General features: G+C 42.3%; 1 protein-coding gene across 1 annotated transcript in view; it reads left to right on the top strand.

Moving 5' to 3' along the window:
* Window positions 1–4,852, top strand: part of SMARCA1 (SNF2 related chromatin remodeling ATPase 1) — a 34,924-nt gene extending 30,072 nt beyond the window's left edge. Inside the window, exon 24 of the mRNA XM_086619885.1 lies at window positions 651–4,852. Within this exon, the coding sequence (XP_086476011.1) occupies window positions 651–722 (72 nt within the window). The 3' untranslated portion in view covers window positions 723–4,852. The remainder of the gene's footprint in view (window positions 1–650) is intronic.
* The last annotated feature ends 18,318 nt before the right edge of the window (window positions 4,853–23,170 follow it).

Here is a 23,170-nt window from a genome sequence, read left to right as displayed (position 1 = left end):
GTCACTGATTGTTTTAGTATAAACCATTAGTTCAGAGATTAAACTGAAATATTTGTCTATTCACAGCTCTCCTAGGTTTTATGTAGGTATTCCCAATCCATAGTATATTGGGGCTTTTCCCAATTCATGGTACATGGGGGGCTTTTTTTTTTTTTGAGAAGAGTCTTTTGTTTAAGTAGCAGAGGAAGGTTCTTTTTAAGAAAAACTTTGCACTGCCTTCTTTCTACTGATGTATTTACATCATGCTTTAATTTAATCTCAGCTTGTTATTCCTCCCCTACATAGTAGTTACTGCAAGAAGAAATAAGAAGTGCTTCTTTTATTTTGAAGAGCTGTCATCTTTAGAACAGAGTTGTGTATAAGTCAAGGTCCTAATTTTTTTCATCCAATTCATGGTATGTGTGGTACCTGTACCATTGAGACCATGTAATATTTCAAGAACATAGAAAGGGTAGCAGAATTAAGTGTCTGTCTGGGATTTTTGTTTGCCCTTTCATTATATCCTAGAAAGCCGAATTGAAATATATGTTACATTAGGCTCACTTGCCTTCTTTTTGAGTAGTTACTCATGTACTCGATTTTTTTTTTTTTTTTCCCCTATACTGCCACCATTTTGTTAAAATTATAAAATATGTTTTTTCCCTTTTTAGTCACAGAAGAGAAAAGCAGATTTGGCTGCTGAGAACTCTGGAAAAAAGGATGCTAAGAAAGTGAAGTCGTGAGCCTGAAAACTGAATGCTAAATGTAAAACTGCCACTTTCTTCTCTCCATCTACAAGTATTAATTACCAACGTCTTTGTATTCATGATACTCTCCCCCAAATCTCATGGTTTAATTTTGCAAATTTTGTATACTTTACAATGTCTTTCTTTACCTAAAATGTGTAGCTTTGTATCTTATGCATTCCAGTATTTTTGTGTACTGTATTTGGTGAGTTTCATGTCTTTGGCAAAATTCACTCAGTCCTTGTTTTCCTGAAGCTTGTGCTGAGGTTTTAGCTTTTATATGTTTTATATGCTGCTGCTTTGAAAGAAAACCTAGATTCTATAGCTGTATTATTGTTGTTTCATATTTTAAATTTATATGCCTGTTGGAAAATAAACTGACTTAATTATTTGAAGAGAAATATACTTCATCTTTGTTTTCCCTATCCCCTCTCCCTTTTTTGCATAGCTACATTTAGAGTGAATGTTAAGGTTTGTATAATTGTGCCTTCATCATGGATCAGATTTTTTTTTTCAGAGGAGTACTTAGATAGGATCAGGAGCATGACAGAACAAAAAAATCTAATTGGACTGACATCCTTGTTTGCTGTCAGCATTAAATTGACATTTTTCTCTGAAAAGTTTGGAAGGAAAGCCAGCAAATACTTAAACTTTTTTTTTTCCTTCTTTATCACTGGTTTCTGCTGAACTTCATACACCCTTAAACACAGGGTGAGGTGTTTTTTGGAATGACCTCCAGATGAAAACTTTTCTATGCCTAATAAACTGAAGTAGTCAACTAACAGCTGCTTTTTTAAGTGACAAACAAAATAATTCATCTTCTGGTTGGTAGACTGCTCGGCTATGCTGCCTTGTGCTAGATCTTTGTTGCTCTAATTATCTCTGCTAACTTTCTGCTTTTACCTTTGATTCACCATGTCAGTCAGAAGCAATGGGGATATGTTATGGAGTGCTCCTTTTTAGTATTTCTGTTTTAATGAAGGGGTGAAAGTGTTGGATGTGTGATTTTTTGACTTTGCAAGAATGGCCTTTATTAAGCAGGTTCATAGTTTCTGCTCACCTTGGTGTCTCTGCCTTTCCTGGATCAGTAGAACAGTGACTGTGGCATCTAATGTTTTACTTTAATCTTCTGTCTCTGATCTGGTGTTTAGTCGGGACCTTGCTGCAGCGAGACATGCCCTCATAATGTCAAGTCTGGATTAATGCAGTGTGCTTTACATGGTACTTCCCTTGAAGACTACTTGTAAATTTCTTCTGGTGCAGTTTGCTTCCTTCTGTGGTTTGAGGTGTTTTGAGATGAAAAAAACTCTTTAAACTCTTTGTATTTTCATGCTTTGCGTTGGCTGCCTTCTTCTGTATTTGTAAAATTCAAGACTTCTTATCAAGTTTTTGAGTCTTAGGACAGAATTCTGCCCATATTCTGTCATTTAAAATATATTGGAATGTCTTTGAAGTTTTCTGGGATTAATCTCTGTAAACTTCATGAGTAATTTCCAGCCTTTCTAGATCGTCTGTGTTTAATGTATGGGGCAGAATTGGTTGAGCATTTTGGAAGCTTAATAATTTGATTTTGTATTTTGGAATGGAGCTTTTGTTTGGGGACCAGGTTATTATTTAATTGGAATTTAATTTGTAAGACTTGTAACATGAAAAAGGTTATTCCTCTGTTGAGATTGATCTGATGACTCGAGAGCTATATCTAACAAAGATGGGGCACAACTCTCAGACAGGAGGTTGGTGATGGCTCTCAATGCATGCTTTTAAATGAATATGCAACCCAGATGGGATAGGTCTGCTCAGAAAAGAAGGATGTCATTTCAAATAATGTTTTTAGTATTGGAGTAATTGACATCCTGCTTTATCCTTCGGAGAAGGACATCGTGTGTAATTAACAGGCTGGAAAAAGGCTGTGCAGCTACATATGATATATGATCACAAATCCCTGGAGCATTGCTATTACTAGAGAGAGGAAGATGCCTTATTTACACTTGCTTTTCAGTTCCTGTGTCACTCAGTAAGCTTATGGCCTGAATCGAAGAAACAAGTAAAACGAGGGAAATAAAGGCTGGAAGAGCCAATTGAATTTTTACTGAATTACATGGCTAGGTCTAGACATTATTCTGTTGCTCTTATTTAGCATCAGGTGAATATTTTAAAGTTTTAAGTCTTGAAATAAGTGTATTCTGGTTTTGTTTATTGTAGATTAGCTTTGTTTGACTTGCATGTTTTTGTGTATCCAGTTTCTCTGTGTTGCCAAGTGTATGGAAAGTCTTAAAATGGTAATATCTCAACATGTTCTTTCATGCAGATTTCTTGATCTGAGTTACCACTTGAGTTAGCATTCACTCTTCTCCTCCTTCAACGACATGATATACTAGCTGTATAGCAAAAGATCGTGCAATTGTTCTTCTAGATATTATCCTCTTGATCAGACAGCTTCTCTGAAGAATGATAGATGCTCCCAGGAACTGTTATCTCTTACAGTCTGTAGTTCCTGGTTAAACTGAATGTGCTGTTGAACAACAGTCCTTGAGAGCACTTGCACACTATATACTAGTTCCTCCGCATATTGAGTCTTCCCATCCATCAGGTCCCACAGTAATAACTAAAGAAAATTGCTAACAGCTGCTGGTCAGGATTAAAGTAAAATGGATCTTTCTTTTCCTTTTTGTTCTTCTAGTTGCAGATACACAGACAGTATGTGCCTAGTAGTACCTAAATGATATGCTGCTGTGACTCAAAATTAGATGGACTGAAATAAAGGAATCTTCCTACTTTTAACTACTGTTTTCTTAGGTGAGAAATACTGTGTGTAAGAAACTTGTAAGCACTAAGTGTAATGTGATACAAAACTTCTGAAAAGTCTAGGCCTTTAGGCAATTTCATAGTTGCCAAAAAAATTACAAGGTATAAAAATTCTGATAATAATTTATTGTTTCCTTTTGAGTAGGCAACTAAAATTTGATTGTGTTAGCATTAGGCTTGAAGAAAGAAAAAGTAGTCATCCAGCATCTTTCACGCATCAGGCAGTGCATGTAACATCTTGGGAGAGGTCACAACAGTTGTTTTCTCTTTTTTTTCACATACTCATTGCTTTCAAATTAGCAGTCCTTTTATTTTTGAGTTATGTTAGCAATAACAATAAAGTCACACAGCTGACCATCTTCTTTGAATTTAATTTCAATTTATAATGACAGAGAAAGATTGGAGCTTTCTCCCTGCTGGTAATATTAGACCATCTTTAGATACTGTTTGCACAAGTAGCATTACTATACTAAAATACTAAGTAAGAATTTTTTAATTTTTTTCTTGTAGATGAGCATTGCATGTTTGATTTAGTGCTAATGCTGTTTATGGTTTAAAAAAAAAAAAAATCCGACTTTCACTCTTTGAGATCGTAAGCAAGGGGTACAGTATACAGAAATTAATCGGAATCTTTCTAAATGCCTGATGGAAGTAACTTGTTATGCAGCTCCTGCTGTGCACTGCTGTGGTGTAGGCGTTCTCTGTGCATGCCTCTTCCCTAGGTTCTATGGAGGGATTAAGTATTTTCAGTGACCAGAAATTCATGCCAAAGCTAAAAAATGAGGCCTTACAGGTTGAAAAAGCATATGGAATTTTGAAGTCAGCAGCTGTTTATGTGAATGTGAAATGACATGGTTTGTGCAGACATTGGCGCTTGCGGTGTTGGAAGGGATTGGGACTGCTTAAAGGAACTTGACAGTTGTTACGTTTCACTTAAGTTTATCTAGTCCGTGTACTTAGCTTCAAGCATGTATGTAAATGCTTTAGTGGGTCACAGTTATAATGTTGGATATGTTCTTTTTCTGAAAGAGTTAAAGTTGAACTTGGTTTGCATACTTTGAAATGTAATGTGCTCTTTAATTGCATTTGCATGATATCCATCCTTTCATAAGAGCCTTAATAGGAGTAATATTTGCTGCCTCAAAGGTATGTCTACATTGTGTTGTTGAAAGATAACTTTGGAACTTTTTCAAATTGAGATTTGTTTCTTAAGTTGCACATATATGAAAATAAAAATTAATACAAACCTGACGTCTTCTGGTAATGATACTTCTGGTACGGATGGGCCCAGGCACTTGGATAGTGTTCAAAATAGTTTGATTTCGTCGCTCCTGTACCTCTCGTAACCTTCAGGCTATGGTGGCTGAGTGTCAGGGAGTGTGTATGGCTGTACCACATCTGTTTTCAAACTTTCTAATTTCCTGTAATCTAAACTAAAATACTAGTAGTGCCTGTATTTTTGTGACAGCTTTGCCTGCGTTGACTCTTAGTATGGTGTGATACAATGTACGTTGATCCTGTATTAAAGGATATTACTGTTTTTCTGTTATTCCGTACCTCTGGTGTGTTACTAAAATAAAATACTTTGGAGCTTAGGTCTAGGAGACATAGATGATGGGGACCAGAAGTTTTGTCGCTGTGGCTGTTGATCACTAGCAGGCATGCTAGATGGTCTGCTTGGAGAGGTGCATGCCCTAAATGAATGCTCAGTTTTCCACTTCTTTCTCAGGACTGCCCCCTCGAAAACAAGGAGAGACAGGAAGGAACTCCAGAAGACTAGTTTATCCTGGCACTGGCTGGTAGCAATTCTGTCTGCTTCACAGTGATTTTTGATAAACCTCGCTCTCTTTCAGGTGAGGCACCTAGACCAGGAAGGAGTTGGGAATAGAGATGTGGATTGCCTTGCCTTGTCCTCAGTAGCAGGCCAAAACAACTGATGGGTTCACTACAAGAACCATAGTTCTTCCAGGTAACTTTGCTTAGTGCCAAGCTAAGCAGGATCCCGTAGCTAGTTTCTACTTAGGTATTCTTTGTGGCAGTCTACCAGCACTAAAATCTACTGTTTTCAAGATTTTCTTGGAAGCAGTACCTGCCAACTCTTCATGAGAAGATGACCTGTTCAAACATTAGGACTTGTTTCCCTGCCCATGGCAGGGGGGTTGGAACTAGATGATCTTTGAGGTCCCTTCCAACCCAAACCATTCCATGGTTCTATGACTTTTGATGGAACAGTGATCCTGTCTGCAAAGCTACCAATAGCTGTGGAGTTTGCAGTGGAGTTTGGTGCTGTAATGTCTTGATAGTTCTTGCTGTATGCATTCAGTGGTTTTGGGAAGGTCAAGCTATAGATGCCTTTTTCAGGGAACAGACCTTTTTATTTCTTCTGTTTCTTGCCATAAGAAAACAGACTGAAAAGTCATCTTCTTTGTCTTCTCATTTGTTAATTAGGTAGACACTGCTGAAGGCTGCAAAATCTGTGGTTTGGTACATGGCATTCATTATATGACTTCTTTCTCTAGCTTAACAGGTGGATATTCCTCAGGAGACCACTTGGCAGTGAGGGTTTAGAGTCCAGTAAGGCTTTTGTTATTTCTCTTTTCTTAGAACTGTTGCTTTCACATTTTCTTGAGATGGCCACCTGAATTTCTAGATTCTCAGCCTTTATTCCTTCAGGGTTTCTTTATGGGTTTTGGTTGGGTTTTTTGTTTGCTTGTTGTTTGTTTGTTTTCCTTTTATTTTTTCATTTCTGCTTAGGAAAAGAAAAAAAGTGTGGTGACTACTATTTCAAATTATTAAAATAATCCTAAGCATGATAGTCCTTAGACTCATAAAATTGTAGTTGAGATTTTGTGAAGATGGTGCGAACTGTTTTGCACACTGGTGGTTTATGAATTTCATGGAACTTTTATGAAATTCCAAGGATATATCCATGCTGTTAGCACTCAATCCTCACTTTAAATAATATAATACAGCATATTGTTCAAGTAGTAACTCATGACAGTTGAAGGTTCTTGAAGAAATTGGCCGTTATAAATTTTTAATCATCATTCACCTTGAGGAAATGGCTATAAAATATTATCATCGTATAGTAAAGTCAGCAATATAGTAAATAGCCATATTGGTAAACCGTAAACTTTCTTTTCAAACTCATCTGTGTCAATAATTGTTTCCTTTATGTACATATGAATAAAATATTGACAGCTTTGCTAATTACTCTTTTTTTTTCTGAAGTAAATATATTTTCATTTACTAATGAACTGACATTCCATGGCAGTAGGCATCATAACAGCATAGAAAAATATAAGTTAATTTTCAGCTCTTAACTGGTGTTGATTCTTAGCTTTTATTTAGTCAAAATACCTGACCAGATATTGAGTGACATGCTCTCGTTCTCTTCCAAAAAGAATAGCTGATCATTAAAGATTTTGAGACACCTTTAGCAGACAAACTCTTCACTAGGTGAGTACTTTAGTATTGACTTGTTGGAGGCCTAACTCAAGGCATTGATAAATGTATTAATATCTTTGATTCAGCAGTATCAAAGTAGAGCACTGATGACCTGATTTAGGTGATGCCACTGAACAGTTAGGTATCTCCAGCTGTGTTTTCTGGGTGTTTGTGTTTGACGCAGAAGGCCGTTTTACCTGGGCGAAGGTGCGGGATGATGTCTGCTTCGAGAGCCCCAACACCGCAGGGCCCTTTTAGCCTGGCTGTTGGTATGGGTGTGCCTGTGTTCTCCTGCCTACTCTGTGCACCATCTCCCTTCTCTTTCAGTCAGCTCCTCTCAAAAAACCTCAACCTGGTGTGGCTTGTGCCTTCCTAGTTCCTGTTCTGGGATGGTGGCTGCCTTCTCTGTCTTGAGGTGACACTTGTGCCTGGTCCTGGAGCTGAACAAGGCCATTCATGGGCTCAGAAACTTTGAGCTGACCCATAGGATTTCAAACATACAGAGTAGGATTTTTATTCAATACTTTGTAACCCAGCACAAAGGAAGCTGTTGCTTGTCTGGTCTTCCTTTCTGCCCTGCAGCCTGTGTGAGGCCACCATCAGTTACACGTGTCTCTGGGTGGGGGTTACAGACTCTCTTCAGATGCCCATGTCGCTCTCCTTTGTGGAGTCTGTGTGACATCTCCAGACACCGAGTTGGGCCTGCTGAACTGTGCTTGTGAGGCTGGAAAATCAGAGAAGAGACAAGAAGTTGCAAGTTATTACTGTAACCTGCTTTAAATATTGGTTGGTGTTTGGATGGAATGGTGGTCAAGTCCCTGTAAGGACCAGGAAGATGCACAGGTACGTGCGATGTGCTTAAAAACATACCTTTTGGTTGAGAAGAAGCCTTTGCTTCTAGGCCTTATTTCAAACCCTGCTGGGTCAGTTGACATCATGGGTATTTTCATGAGGAGGCTCCTTGGAAACCTGTCCAGGTTAACAGATTGGGTGTCTTGGCACAATTCCCAGTTCTTGTGTGAATGCTGGTCTCCCAGCAGGCTCCTCTTGTGACATTTGAAACGTGGAGGGAAAAGGTTGAATCTTGGAAACGATTGTCCGTGCCAGGCTGGGGTGAGAGCTGGGCTGGGCAACTCAGAGTACAAATAGCAGGAGATTGATGGCTAAATCTACCTATTTTTATTGGTAGCAAACCAAAATTTAAAGTAAAGCCACTATAATTTGCTGCCGAGTGAGTGGAGGTACCACCGAAGGCACTGGAGCTGTGCCTGTGCCTTGGGATGGACTGTAGCTTCTGAGGACAACCTTGGGCCGTTCTCCTCAACCTTGGGCCGTTCTCCTCAACCTTGGGCCGTTCTCCTCAACCTTGGGCCGTTCTCCTCAACCTTGGGCCGTTCTCCTCAACCTTGGGCCGTTCTCCTCAACCTTGGGCCGTTCTCCTCAACCTTGGGCCGTTCTCCTCAACCTTGGGCCGTTCTCCTCAACCTTGGGCCGTTCTCCTCAACCTTGGGCCGTTCTCCTCAACCTTGGGCCGTTCTCCTCAACCTTGGGCCGTTCTCCTCAACCTTGGGCCGTTCTCCTCAACCTTGGGCCGTTCTCCTCAACCTTGGGCCGTTCTCCTCAACCTTGGGCCGTTCTCCTCAACCTTGGGCCGTTCTCCTCAACCTTGGGCCGTTCTCCTCAACCTTGGGCCGTTCTCCTCTCTTGCTTTCCCTGTTTGCAGTGCTCTCATGCTTTTACTCTTTCACATCTCAGGAGTCATCGGTGGATGGAAAGGAGGAAATCTGAGGACGGAGCTGCTCCCTTCGCATCTGGACGAGGCCGGTGTTGTGGCAATGCTGAGGTGCTCTCTGTGATTGCTTAGATTTGTTGTCTCAATGGGGCTATAGTCCAGCTGTCTGCTCAGATCATGCCAGTGCTTACCAAACGTACCTGCAAAGTCCTTGGCTGGATAGTTGCCACACGAGAGGTGATTTTGGGTAGTTCTTCCTGTCCAAAAATTGCATCGTGTTCAACTCGACTTAGTTTAAAACTTCTAACAGAGGCTTTTTATTAGGTGATGTGGCACTGGGTGCAATGCTCTGAGCAGCTCTGAGCCAACGGGCAAGAACTGTGCTGACTCTATCTTCACGTGTGTTTGGGTGCTGCTCGAAGGCAGGGCCCTCCGCACCGCAAAAAGCGGGATCGCTTCGGGCCACCGCATTTTGCTTCCGTGACTCACTGTTAAAATTATGTTGCTGGAATTTTAAATTTATAAATAAATACGACCCTTTCATAACATAATGTTTCAGCATTACTTTATAGCTTCTGTAGGTATATATCTTTGAAATAATTTTACTTATTTATTTACTTAATTTACTTAAAAGAGATTTTAGTACACGCTGAAATTCACCTTTCCATGATTCACGTTGCTTCAATGCACACATGGAAGAGGTACAAGAAATTTCTTTTGCTTAAACATCAGCCCTGGAGACTCAACATTTTCTTTCCATATTCAACAAGAAATTTAATTTTAGCTTTTTGCAATACTCATTGATAATTAACTGCTTTGTGCGCTACATCTTAGTATTCTATGGGCTTGAAGATTTTCTGTTGGAAACAAAAGGAAAATCAATTTTAACAAATTCGGTTGTTGCTGCCTTATTAGGTTATGGTATTCAACGTAAACTAATGTTTTGAATTCATGTTATCGACCAATAGGTGCAATTATTGATTTAGGATGTATGAGGTAAAAAGTGAATAAATAAGTTTTTGTCTTTGTTTTTATAACATGAAAACATGTCAAAGTTTATTGAGCTGCAAGTTACTTTGTAGTGAACCTGAGGCGGAATCAGAACCAAGAATAATGTTAGTCTATTTATTTCTTGGATGCTAATAGGATTTTTGTAAAATGCTGACTGACAGGCATCCTGTTTTAGAAGTTTATTTAGATAACCCTGGAGCATAAGGGTTTGCTGTCTGATGTCCACCCAGTCTTCTGTGGGACTGGTTGAAAAGCGGGCAGTTATCTTGTGTACAATCCTTTTAATTGTGGTTTTGTGCCTTTTGTGTAAATTTGCTCAATTACAGGTGCTGGTAGAGCCATGACCACGCTGTGCTGATTCAGTAGTTCAGGCTCTTGCTCACCTTATGGACAATATCTCAACTTGATACTGATTGAAGGAGATGACTATTTCCACAATCCCTTAAAATGCCATACCTGTGAGACTGGGAAAGTCAAGTAAAGGTGGAGACTCTTTAAGGTAAACCATTGACCTCACTCTGAAGTACAGGTACCTCTCTGCTGAGAGTGTTGGAGAGCAGCCAACTGCCCATCAGAAGTGTAAGGGTATCCTTACAATCACCTGGGGCTCCTACCAGGTGGAGGGAATGATCCTCATGTGCCAAAAGGTGAGCATGGCTATTTCTTTGCATGGATCCTTATGAACAGTGACTTGATGGTTGAGTAAGAAATCAGGTAAAACCAACTGAAAAAACAGAATACAGTTGTATAATCACTTTTTCTGATGTTAAAAGCACTAAGTCCTGTACACTGTGGCAGAGTTTGTTGTCTTCCTATTTGCAGTGTTTCATTCGAGTAGTAGAGCTGATTTGAATTGGAAAGAGAGGTATAATGGTTTGGTGAGGAGACTGAATCTCCGGCAGGAGGTAGAACACAGACAATTTGATAGCTGTAAGGTGGTTTATGGTATTCTGTGCATTGATAAGTTTTTTTTTTTCCTACTGCAGAGCTACCTCCAACCTTAATGGTCTTTGTGTATGACCAATTGCCACAGTTGCTTTGTGTTTAAAACTAACAATGTGGATTCTATTTCTTTGATAATATGTCTATTGCTGCGTGTTGCCCACTGTTTCATTTTTACCATTTGCAGAGCCCCATGAGCGTTTGTGTGCTTTGTGTGCAAGTAAGGAGTGTTCGAGGCTTACCTTAATCTTAGGTGCAGAGGGAGAAAAGAGGGATTATGGGTGCTGATTCACTGGAAACCAGAGCACAATGCTACTGAGTCATAGTAGGTGAGGAAAAAAATGAATTAGTAAATAGCATCTTCTGCATGGCTATTTTCTGAGGTACCAAACTCTTTGGAAAATTATGTATGGTGGTATTCAAGTGGCCTGAAGTCCACCTGATCTACTTAATATTTACCTTTAGCTCACTCTGTATATCTGCCTTTTGTATATTCTACATAGGCTGCATGATTCTTCAGAAATTGGCATCTTTTCTGCACTCCTAGAGTTTTGAGTGGGTGTGATATTTCTTGCTCCAAACTAGGTGTTCATGGTCTGGACTAGATGAAGGAATGTGAGTCACTTGTCATTCAGAGCCTGCCTGTGTGTGCCAGGGTGCAGGAGAGCTGAGGGGGGAGTCTGCTTGGTAATTAGTGCAGCAGGATGAGTTTGTGTTAAAGTACAGCTTTGCTAAGACTGTGTTATGTTAGTAGATTATGTACTTGTTTTTTCTGTTGTTTTGGGGTAAAGGAAGGTGCATACAACCTGAGATCAACAGCATTACCTGCTTGTCTACATACATAATTTATTTTTGATCAAAGAGCTTTGAGACCTTCATTTGAGGGTTGCTATAGAAATTATTATACTCATTGGTAATTAGCTATAGTAATAAAAGTTGAGAAAATACGATATTTTTACTGCTTTCATGGATTTGGGCCACTGCTTTTAAAAGTAAAGGAAAAATAAACCAAGGAGAAGAGCTGATTGAGGACGTAGTACCCTTGATCAAATGGAATCAGAAGCCCAGCTGGCAGGAAATCTATTAAAATAAAAGACAAAATGAGATAGTTTTTGTCAGATGGAGACCACATTCCTGTTGGAGATCAGAGGATTCACATCAATCACAGCAGCAGTAACTGCAGGTTGTACGTTGTAGGGCTTATGCAAAGACTGTAGTTTGTGTCTCTATCTTATATAGATAGAAATAGATATAGATATCTGGTCAAAAAGTCAGTGGTATCAGAAGAAAAAGTGTATGTGAACTGATCTATAAAATCTTGGTAGATGTTTTGCCTGTTGAAGCACATTTGAGGACATGTCTCTGAAGTTTGCTATATTTTCCACATGGAAAAATGAAGACAACATCCTCTTCCAATTTCCTAGTCACCTAATAGTCATCAAAAGAAAAAGATCACACTGTTTTGTTCAGGGTTTTTTTGTTTTCTCTGCAGTTTGACTACAGAAAAACTATGACGTTTGTCTGTTCACTCAGAGCCATTTGTTCTTTCTGAAGAGACTGTTGGCCTTCTCTAGAAGGCTTTCAGTACTACTTGACCTCCTTAATCTCCTTCACTGTACTGTTTTGTGGCCAGGACTGTCTTTTACTCCTTCTGCGCAGTGTCTACTGCCTTTGGCCAGGATCTGGACTGGTTTCTTAAACAGTTCTTCTGTATTGTAAGCACTGCTCCTTTAATGGACATGTTCTGTCCATTGTCTGTATTTGTTGAGCACAGAATTTTGTACTCTGGGTACCACTCTACCTCAAGACTTTTTTTTTTGCTGTCAAAAGTAGAAAAGTTGATAAAATTAAGCAGTTTGTCAAGGGGCTTCACAGATGTTCCCAGGATGCCTTTGTTTTGCATATTCATATAACTCGGACTACGTGAAGAAGCTAATGTTTATGCCTGTGTAGCTCTTTGATATGTGTGTTTTCAGAATCTCTTCTGTCAACCCACAGAAATTGGATTATTGTAGCCCACAGCACAAAACTGAGGCTTTCTGATTTCAGACAGTAGTTGCTTATATTCCTAGTTACGGGGCAGTCAGACTTCTGGTTGAGTTCTCTGTGCTGTGCAAAAAGCAGGTGTCACCTCTGCTCCTCATTTCTTGTTGATTTCATCAGAATGAAATAAAAATCAATATTTTAGAATTAAAGTGGTTCTTAAAACCCAAGACCCCCTGGGGAAGTGCTTGGCTGCTGTGGCAGGTCTTTATTATCCTACAGCTGCTGGTAGTGGTTGCATATGGTCTCCTGCCACTGGAGCTACTCTTAACTGACTCAAGAGCATTGAGCAGATCCACAGTGAACCCAAGATTTAATTTTACTTTTACATATGATGACACAGTCCAGCCTACTTTGCCTACGCTCACTGCTGATGGACTTGTACCTAGGTTCCCGAAGGTGTGGATACAGCCAGAGATACCAACACTGGATTGGATTTTCTGTTCTTTCCAATAGTTCCTTTGACTGAATTCAGCAGAATTTCTCTGGTGGTGGCTGTAGAGAATCAAACTGATTGTGTTAAGGTTATCTCAAGATTGATGTAGAACTGATGGTTCCTTTTCCAAGTGTGAGATCTGACGTACACCTGAGCTGGGTAAAAACACATGGAAAGAACAGAATGTTTGGGTTCATGTGCGATAACTAGTACAGCCGTGGCGATGGCAAGAAACTCTGTGAGACTAGATCAGTGTAATTGCAACTTGTTGGAGTGCTTGTAATGTCCCTGGCTGTACCTGCAGGATTTGTAGGGTTTCTGTCGCCAGGCAAGGCTGGAGAGCAGCGTGGACCTTTGAATGGCAGCGCAGGACTGCAAGCTGGGACACTGCCACGTATTCCTGCCTCTCTGTGACTCCACCAAGCTCCTTCCTCTGCGGACTCTCTGCTCTTTCTCTCCCTGCTAAGGTCTGTTTGTGCTGTGTATTTCCCTTAGGGTTAGGATGGATACTTATCTCTGTGTCGACAGCGAGGTGGGCTACGATCTTGGCTGGGGTCTCTAGGTGCTGCTGTGATATTAATAAGAGCCTTGTAATAAGATTCAGTGTTTGCAGTTCTTCCCGATTCGTGTCTGTTCCGAGCAGCGCACGGTATCACGGCCTGAGCTACGTATGAAAATAAGTAATTGATTTGCTTCCTATTGAATAAATGACATGCTGGTGGAATGATTAATGAATAAGAAATCATGAGCGTCACTGGCACACAGATCATAGAATCATAGAATCATAGAATCATAGAATGGTTAGGGCTGGAAGGGACCTTCAAAGGTCATCTAGTCCAACCCCCCTGCAAGGAACAGGGATATCTCCAACTAGATCAGGTTGCTCAGGGCCTTGTCCAACCTGGCCTTGAACGTCTCCAGGGATGGAGCATCCACCACCTCTCTGGGCAACCTGTTCCAGTGTTCTACCACTCTCATAGTAAAAAATTTTTTCCTAATATCCAACCTGAACCTACCTCCCTCTATTTTAAAACCATTACCCCTTGTCCTATCATAACTGGCCCTCCTGAACAGCCTCTCCCCATCTTTCCTGTAGGCCCCCTTGAGGTACTGGAAGACCGCTATAAGGTCACCCCGGAGCCTCCTCTTCTCCAGGCTGAACAGCCCCAACTCTTTCAGCCTGTCCTCATAGGAAAGGTGCTCCAGCCCTCTTATCATCTTCGTGGCCCTCCTCTGGACCCTCTCCAACTGGTCCATGTCCTTCTTATGTTGGGGGCTCCAGAACTGGACGCAGTACTCCAAGTGAGGTCTCACAAGGGCAGAGTAGAGGGGGAGAATCACCTCCCTCGACCTGCTGGCCACACTCCTCTTGATGCAGCCCAGGACGCGGTTGGCCTTCTGGGCCGCAAGAGCACATTGCCGGCTCATATTGAGCTTCTCGTCCACCAGTACTCCCAAGTCCTTCTCCTCAGGGCTGCTCTCGATCCAATCACCACCCAGTCTGTATTTATGCCTGGGATTGCCACGACCCAGATGTAGGACCTTGCATTTGGCCTGGTTAAACTTCATGAGGTTGGTACGGGCCCACCTCTCCAGCCTGTCAAGGTCCCTCTGGATGGCATCCCTCCCTTCCAGCGTGTCAACGGCACCACACAGCTTGGTGTCATCGGCGAACTTGCTGAGGGTGCACTCCATGCCACTGTCCACGTCACCGACAAAGATGTTGAAGAGGGTCGGGCCCAACACGGACCCCTGAGGGACGCCACTCGTGACCAGTCTCCACTTGGACATTGAGCCGTTGACCACTACTCTCTGAGTGCGGCCATTGAGCCAATTCCTTATCCACCGAGTGGTCCATCCATCAAACCCATGACTCTCTAATTTAGAGAGAAGAATGTCGTGCGGGACAGTGTCAAAAGCTTTGCACAAGTCCAGGTAGATGACATCCATTGGTCGACCCTTGTCCACCGATGCTGTCACCCCATCGTAAAAGGCCACCAAGTTGGTCAGGCACGATCTGCCTTTGGTGAAGCCATGTTGGCTGTCACCCACCACCTCCTTGCTCTCCATGTGCCTTAGCATGGTTCCCAGGAGAATCTGCTCCATGACCTTGCCAGGCACAGAGGTGAGGCTGACCGGTCTGTAGTTGCCCGGGTCCTCCTTGTTCCCCTTTTTAAAAATGGGGGTTATGTTCCCTCTCTTCCAGTCATCGGGGACCTCGCCAGACCGCCACGACTTCTCGAATACAATAGCCAGTGGCTTGGCAACTTCATCCGCCAGTTCCTTCAGGACCCGCGGATGGATCTCATCAGGTCCCATGGACTTGTGCACCTTCAAGTTCCTCAGATGTTCTCGAACCTGGTCTTCAAGTACAGTGGGCGGTGGTTCATCCTCACAGTCCCTGCTAGTTCTTTCCACAGCTTGGGTGGTAAGACAAGAGGCTTTACCATTGAAGACTGAATCAGCTGAAGATGGGAATCATCATTCCCTTAACAAATTCTTTTCTAGTTGGGTTTAACTTTCCATTGGGAATTACAGTTTCACTAATTTAACAAAACCTCCCCATAAATAACTCATCGTTTTTTATAAATATCAGTTAAAGAAATCTGTATTGAAGTACTGGGAAATGACACTTGTAGAAGAAACATTGCTGCAAATAATGGGAAAATTGCAGATGTATTTTATACCTCTTCTGAAAATCAAAAGGTCTCATAAATACAGTCTGTAAAAATGTCTGTGGAAGAGTTAACGTAACTGTACAAGCAATAAGCCTGACCTTTCAGTGTAATTTATTTTAGATTTGCTCAATCCTTTTTTATTAAAACTAGCACATCTGAAGCAGAATTAAATCCTATTATATCGGCTCTGTGATTGTATCAATTTTTCTCTGCCGTGGCACACTTTATTAAAAGTTACTTTGTTTCATATTGGCTAACGCAATCAGGGGAGTAAATGAGGTTTTGTGGTCTTTGGTAAAGAAAGAAGCCTGTGGTTTCTATCCTTGATAGCAGTGTAAATTACCACGAGGCACAGCTGAGTTTCAGCCCTACAACAGTCAGTTCAGTGCACTTTTGCTGGGTGGTGGCAAAACAAAGGTCCCCGTCCTGTCCCAGTGTCTGCACTGGTCCACGGCTGGGTTACACAGGGGCAGCTGCATTACGTGTCTGTGCCTTCCCGTTAGCAAAAATCTTCCTATGAACTTGATACCAGCTCCCTAGAGAACCTATTTATATTAGATGGGGAGCCTTGAAACGAAAAATTTACTTCTCAGTTCCACGTGGCAGACACAATGTACATCTCAACCTCGCAAAAAGAAGGATGTGCTTGAGTCAGGCTGAAATAGCACAGAGAGTGTTGTATCTCGATTACTCGGCTTGAGGTCATTCTCATAGGCTGGAACTTAAGCCTATTACTTAACTTAAAATCCAAGTAAACTAACTTTTCACTAGTTATGCAGGAGTTAAAAGCAGTGCATACACCTATAAACTCTTAAATTGTCTAGTGTCCCTATTAATGTGAATCTGAGATTGATGAAAAGAGTTGGGTTTGGTCTGGCAACACTGGTACTTGCACCAGAGCCCCATGACCACTATGGCAGTGCCAGCTGTGCACTGGTACACAACAGGCTGCATAGTGGTGATGCTTAGCCCACTCTGAACGTCCCTAGTGCAGATGTTTTCCTCATCTCCTGCGCTTGATTTGGTGTGCTATCAAGACTTCTGGGCTCTTTTCACTGTTACTTGGGTGATAGTAAAAGAATTATTCTAAAGAAAGAAATTGTAAGGCAATGTCACTCTTCTGTGTCTGGAACGTACCTACAGTTAATGAAGAGGGAAGGAGCCTGAGTGTATCTGCCCTTAAAGGAAGTCACTTAAAGCTAAATGTCGGTCTGAAGCACTTGCCGTAATGCAGGGCACGGACATGACCCAAGAAGATTTCTACCTCCTTTTTCTATGGGGCTTTTTGTGGCACCTATGACTGTTTGGAGGTCCATGAGCTCCCAGAAATAAGGAGCTGGCAGTTGAGTGTCCTTGTTAGGATACATATGGGAGGGATCAGCTGTGCCGTTTATGTTCATAGCAGGTTTGTGGTTCTGTTTTGCACCTGTCCTGAGCACAGTACCTCTTGGATGCAAGCAGTGTTCTCGCTCCTTTTGATAGCTGAAGAAATCAAGGTTTTATGGGTTTATATCCATTCAAATGGGAAGTGGGCGGTGGGACAAGGAATGCAGAGTTACGTAGTGCTGCATCAAGCTGCCTTCTGGCAGCCCAGAAGCTCTCCAAAAACTCTTGCCCTCTTTCTGGCACTTTTCTCAGGATCTTCTGATGATATTTCTGTACATGTTGGGCTTTCTACCTCTTTTCCCATTATCTTGCTGGCTTGTCTGTCTTTCTGCCCACTACATAGTCCTGTGTCCCAGTGTGAAATCCCCAGTTACCACCAGTGGAGCCTTCCGTTTAGTGTTTCTACTCCCTGAACTGATTTGGATCCCCCTTTGTTCTGCACAAGGAGGGGTGCTGGTGGGTGCCCCCTGCCTGTGTTTCATCCCTCGCTTGTTTTTTAGCAGAGGCTGTTTCTCAGCTGACTGTTGGTGTTTGCTCCAGAAGCCAGTAGTTATGGAAATGCTAGTGTATTAGCTGCCCTCATGTGGATTGTACCTGTTGTTTTCCCCCTCAATTTCTTGCAGTGCAGTTAGGCTGGACTGCAAGAAGGGGATTTAGATGGAGCCAAGTATTTTTCCAGGTTTAAAGGCTGTCCAGTGCTTTTTAACTGACCGAGATCTACAGCGCTTTGGAGTATTTACTGCTTCTGTTTAATGAGCTGTTTACAATTTCAGTACCAGCCCCAGGAGCCTTGCTGAGCATATTTCCATGCTTATGACATGTTTACAGTGAATAATAACAACTGACACGTTTTGTATGTACAGGTTAATGCCCCCCCATCAGGTGCTATAAATTGTTATGGGTGGGTAAGTGGGGCAGGAACCTTTTCCCTGTCTGCTGTTTGTTTTGTGTAGCATCAGGGCAAGATCCAGCAAACATGTGAGTTCGTTTTTCGCTTCCTCTACTGCTTGCAGGCAAAGTGCAATATTGCCTTTCTCTTCCCCTCTCCCATATTGTGTGCACATACTGGGGGAAGAGGCATGGCTGGAGCTATCTTGGAAGGATGCGTTTTGTAGGAGAAAATGATCAGAAGAACCTCAGAGCAGCTCTTGGTTCTTTGAGCGTCACGCTGGTATCTACCACTTGGGTTTAGGAGGCCCCAAATCTGGGATCACACAGCAGCCTCTCTGCCATCCCTCTCCAGAGTCTTCCCTTCCCTGCAGAGCACCGCATTCAGCACAGCTGTTCTCTGTGTCTGGCTGCAATGCCTTTATTAGTGCTGTGATTCTACTGAGGTCCTCAGAGTCGTAGTCTTCTCCTTAAGACAAAGTGTCTCAAGTTCTGGCCTTGAAAACTGTTCCAATTTGGAAAATCTCAGGTAGCCTTCTGCCTTTAAAACACAGTCAGAGTGTTATTTCGCAGGAGTAGAAGTGACTCAATATGCATATCAGGTACAGAACGAGGCCTCTGGGCAGTGTTATTGGCGGTGTGGGACTACATCAAGGAGAAATGGCTTATTGCTCATTTCTATCTGCCCACAGCTGACCTTTCCAGGTGCTACGTGTGTCGTCTGGTGCATCTGGAAATGCTCCAAAACTGCAGTCTCCTAGGCTTTGGGGCTGTACATACTTCTTTAGAGAAACCTAAATATCTGTGAATAGGGAAAAAAGAGAAACTTGTAGGGGGGAATAGCTTGTTCACCACTGAATCAGGTCTTAGTTTCTGATGGGTGCTGTTGGGTTACAAATGCTGCCTTGAACAAATTCAGTTCTGGTGACAAGTAATGAGCTGATAAGCTCTAATGCCATGAAATCCTCTGTTTTGTTACTAAAAAACTGAATTACAGCCAGCTCAAGAGCAGACTTTCCTTCATGGAAAGGAAACTCCCAGGAAGTATGTGGGTTCGCTGCTCACTACACTTGCCCAGTCCTTGGCCTCACCGCTAAGACAGTAGTGTTACTTGGTGCGAAGGCACAACCACAAAACTCGTTTCACATGGATCATTGAACAACCATTAGACGTTAGAAATTTTCAGTCCCTACCCCCAGACGGAATTTGAACCAGTGACCTGGAGGTGAAACGTGCTGCTGCAATCCCCTGGAGCCTGCGGGTTGTTTGTTCATCCTGCAGAGCGCTTTTTCTGTATCAAAAAGCAAATTAATCTGTCACTGAGACTAATCCTGTTTGTCTCAGAAGTAAACACAATTTTCAAATGTAGAGGGAGTATTCGAGACTATTTTCACATTCTGAGTTTCAAATGTCAGAAAAATTTTTTTGCGTCTATTTAGTCATGCTTTTCTGTATGGAAAGTCAAGTGAGAACTTTTGACCTAGAGGACTTTTATGTGAGTAAAAGAGTGGACAACAGTAATTCCTTCTAATAATGTAGGAGCCTTTCCCTTCCAACAGGTAACTTTTTTTTTTCTAATTGAGAGATGGACAGGCAGAAAACAGTTATGCCCAGAAATGCCACACACCCCTTTATGTTTTTGAAGTTTCTGATAGTTATGCCAGGAGGTGAACCCAACTGTCATCCTGATCACTCTCTCAGAATCTAGTATCCCCTTTCAGGCCAGGGAAGACTTGGAGAGACAGACAATTAGAGAGGCAGCTGTCAAATTTCAAAAGTCTTATTATACCAAAAAGCGTGACAGTTTCCAGCTTTTTTCAACTGTTGACACTCCAGTAAGATGAATGTAGACACATAGGTTTGTTATGTCAGTAGATTTGGTCTTATACTGGTGAGACTCCACAAATGATGATCTTAGATACCTTGTCTGTGGTCCAGGGTCTGTGGCTGAGGAACTTGATCTTGTGAACACAGCCCAGTTCTAATGTACATTTCTGAGTGGAATGTTAGACAGCGGCTCACTGCTGAGGGAGCCCATGTTCTGATGTCTCTGGACAATATAGGATAGAGAAGCTGTTTGTATTCCTGTAATTTATATCAAATGCCAGTGCATATGATGTGCATAAAAATAATTACTTAAATAAATACTCAGGTGTTGATGGTCTGGCAGGAGATAGCCAAGGGAATTATCTGTATGCAAAAGGATAATTTAAGTTGAGAGCGTCTATGGGGATAATCGATGCCAAATACACCATGACCATTGATTTAGGCATAATTAGTTTGGATGAAGACAAAAGACTGTCATCAAAATATAATAAATTGAAGCACAGCAGCTAATTCAACACATAGAAGGCTCCATCAAAGATGTTTGAGGAAAGTGTTCTGATCCTCTTGCACTGACTATGTGACTTGGTGTGTTGGCTCTGGCTAGTTTGTGCCACGGTTGGGTACAGGCACTGTGCTACAAGAAAACTATCCTCACTCTTCCGGGACAGCATTAACCAGCTTGTTTATTGTGTTGTATTTGGAGAGCTCTGCACTAAAAAAACCTTTCTGACCTGTTGCTATGTTAGGGATTTCATGTGTTTCCTTTACAACTCGGTTTAAGATTAGCGTTGATTTTTGGATCTCTACTAGTTTTAAAGTCTCATATAACCACTCCTTGTTCTGAGCTTTTGTAGCTGGCTCAGAACTAACCTCAATTTCTTGGTATTGCCCTTTGGTTGGTACATGGTTTGAAACTCTTTCCCCTTCCCATTGGACCAGGCTTTCTTTGAACTCCATTCCCCACTTGCCCTGCAGCTTATTTGTCATCTGTAAAGTGAAGCCCAGTGTAGTCATGTGGTCCCCTAATCCCCTGGAGAACCTGTGGGACAGACCCAGCTTCACAGATGATGTGTGTTATAGACTCGGCTACAGTGAAATCCCAGACTTTATCTTTTCTCATTGTATAGCAGCTTATGTATTTAGTAACAGAGATCTCCAGTTCATAACTTGTGCATTAGCCACAGTGCTGGTTATCCCACTAATGTTTTGCTTGTCTGTTGAGCAGCCGGTGTAGGTACCCCACTGTCGCTCGCTCTGTAGGATGCCAAGCAACCTTACAGCTGGTAAATCAGCACCTACTCTCTTATTTTGCAGGGTGGGAGGGCACGGATAAAATCACCATGGTTCAAGTGTAGGAGTGTTGACTGTGGACTGATGCCCTTTGTTTATCAGGAGCTCCCATGTGGTGAGGAGGGCACGGCCTTCCCACGTAACACCTCTTTGAAGAGATGGCTGCAGAGAATTGATGCTGTTTATGCAGTGTCATGTTGTTCTCATCCACCTCCTGATGGATGCTGCTGCAAACTGTGAGCAGTCCAGGGAAGCAACATAAGGGAGCTACACCTATGTGAAACTTGTGTGCGTGACGCGTGTTTGCAGGGGAGGAAGGAACTACCAATATGCTGGAAAACAGAGTGGGACAGAAAGGAATTTGAGAGTCACAGGGAAGAAACCGTTCAGAATAAATCTCTTCCAAGGTGAGTGTGATCTTCCACTCTGACCATCTTCACTCTGCTTGGGGCTGCGTTTTTACCTCAATTTACCAACATTTTCTATGTGTTTCCACAATGAGTTGCTGACCCTGCGGTTGATAGCAGACATACTGAGCAAGTGTCCCACCGCCTTCTGCTGAGCTGTATCAGCGCTTTCTTGTTGAAGACATGGCCCTATGCTCGGGTTTTGGCTGGTTTAGAGGACAGGCCAACTACCTGCCCGTTGGCTGGCTTGGCAGGTTCAGGAGCCCCACTCAAGGGCAGATCCAGCATTTGAGCAATGACAGGGGAATGGGATGCATTGTGTGGGTGATCCGCACTTTCGCCATCAGCCTATAAGTGTCAGATGAGTACACAGTGTATTGAAAAAGTGTCCCTGAATACACTGGCAGGATGACTTTCTGATAGAGTCCTCTGGGAACAGCGCAGTGGGCTGCCAAAACCAACACAGACACTGTAGAAAATGGTAAACAGGGATGGAAAGTGGCCAGAGGCGTGAGAGCACTGTCCAGCTGGACAGCCTTCACTCTCCAGACTGTCCAGCTCTGTGCATGAATGGAAGCAAGTAGTTTCCACCATTTCAACTGAGCTTGTTTCTTCACATAATAGAAGGTCACCAATTGATTGCTGGCTGATCGGCAGAACTGCTTCCAGGCTGTATAAATTTAATGTGGCCTTTTATTTTTTTGTGTGACTACTTCTTCTCTTTATTGCTGGAGAATACCGTGGAGACAGCACTACTCCAAGCAAAAGGGAGGGGGGGAATCACACGTGCAGATAATCTGCCTGGGATTTAGATAGCAAGAGACCAGAAAAGGTTGTTTAAAATCTGGCCTAGTAAATGAATTCAATCTCTAAACCAGGAGCTGGTTCCTCAGACACCAAGTGTCAGTGTAATTCACTGGTACCAGGATGGATTTATGCTGATAGAGGGGCCGGCTCATATATATTTCCTTTTTAATTTCCATTTTGCTGTTTTTCATTTCTGGGAAATGAATTAAGCAGAACTAAGGCCACTTAGGGAAAGTGTCTGTATGAGGCTGGAGGAAAATCCAGCTGGACAAATCTGCTAGTTCAAATTCATAGCTGTGCTGAATTTGAATTGGGTCTTTCAAATGTCTTTGTTTAAACAAGTTGTGGGGGTAAGCTGGAGGAGCGGGGCAGAGGGAAACGGGCTTTGTCCCATCTGCTGGTGTCCCCTCTTCTGCTGTGCATGTGGCCACAACCAGGCACTTGATGGTAGGGCTGGATTTAATGGGAAATCATCTATCCCTGAATGAAAAGGAAATAAGGGGTTAATGCTATCCTTGCAGATGAGTCAAGGTTTCCTAAATCAATATTAAAAGATGACCAGTTGTGGATGTGAGGGCAAGAGACAATACATGAGTGTAAACTTGTTTCCCAAGGCCTGGAAGGCATTTTGATTCCTTTGAGGCTGAAGTGGTCGGAGGAAGGCTGTGCATGGTGCTGCTGCTCTGCCTTTGCCTTCTGTGTTGTAGCTGGGACCATATTCCCATAAAGCTGTTACTTCTGAGGGG

This window comes from Tauraco erythrolophus, chromosome 13, assembly GCF_009769465.1.
Source record: "Tauraco erythrolophus isolate bTauEry1 chromosome 13, bTauEry1.pri, whole genome shotgun sequence".
In the NCBI taxonomy this organism is placed as follows: domain Eukaryota; kingdom Metazoa; phylum Chordata; class Aves; order Musophagiformes; family Musophagidae; genus Tauraco; species Tauraco erythrolophus.
Note: the sequence above shows the minus strand (reverse complement) of the source record. Positions and strands in the feature narration are given on the sequence as shown.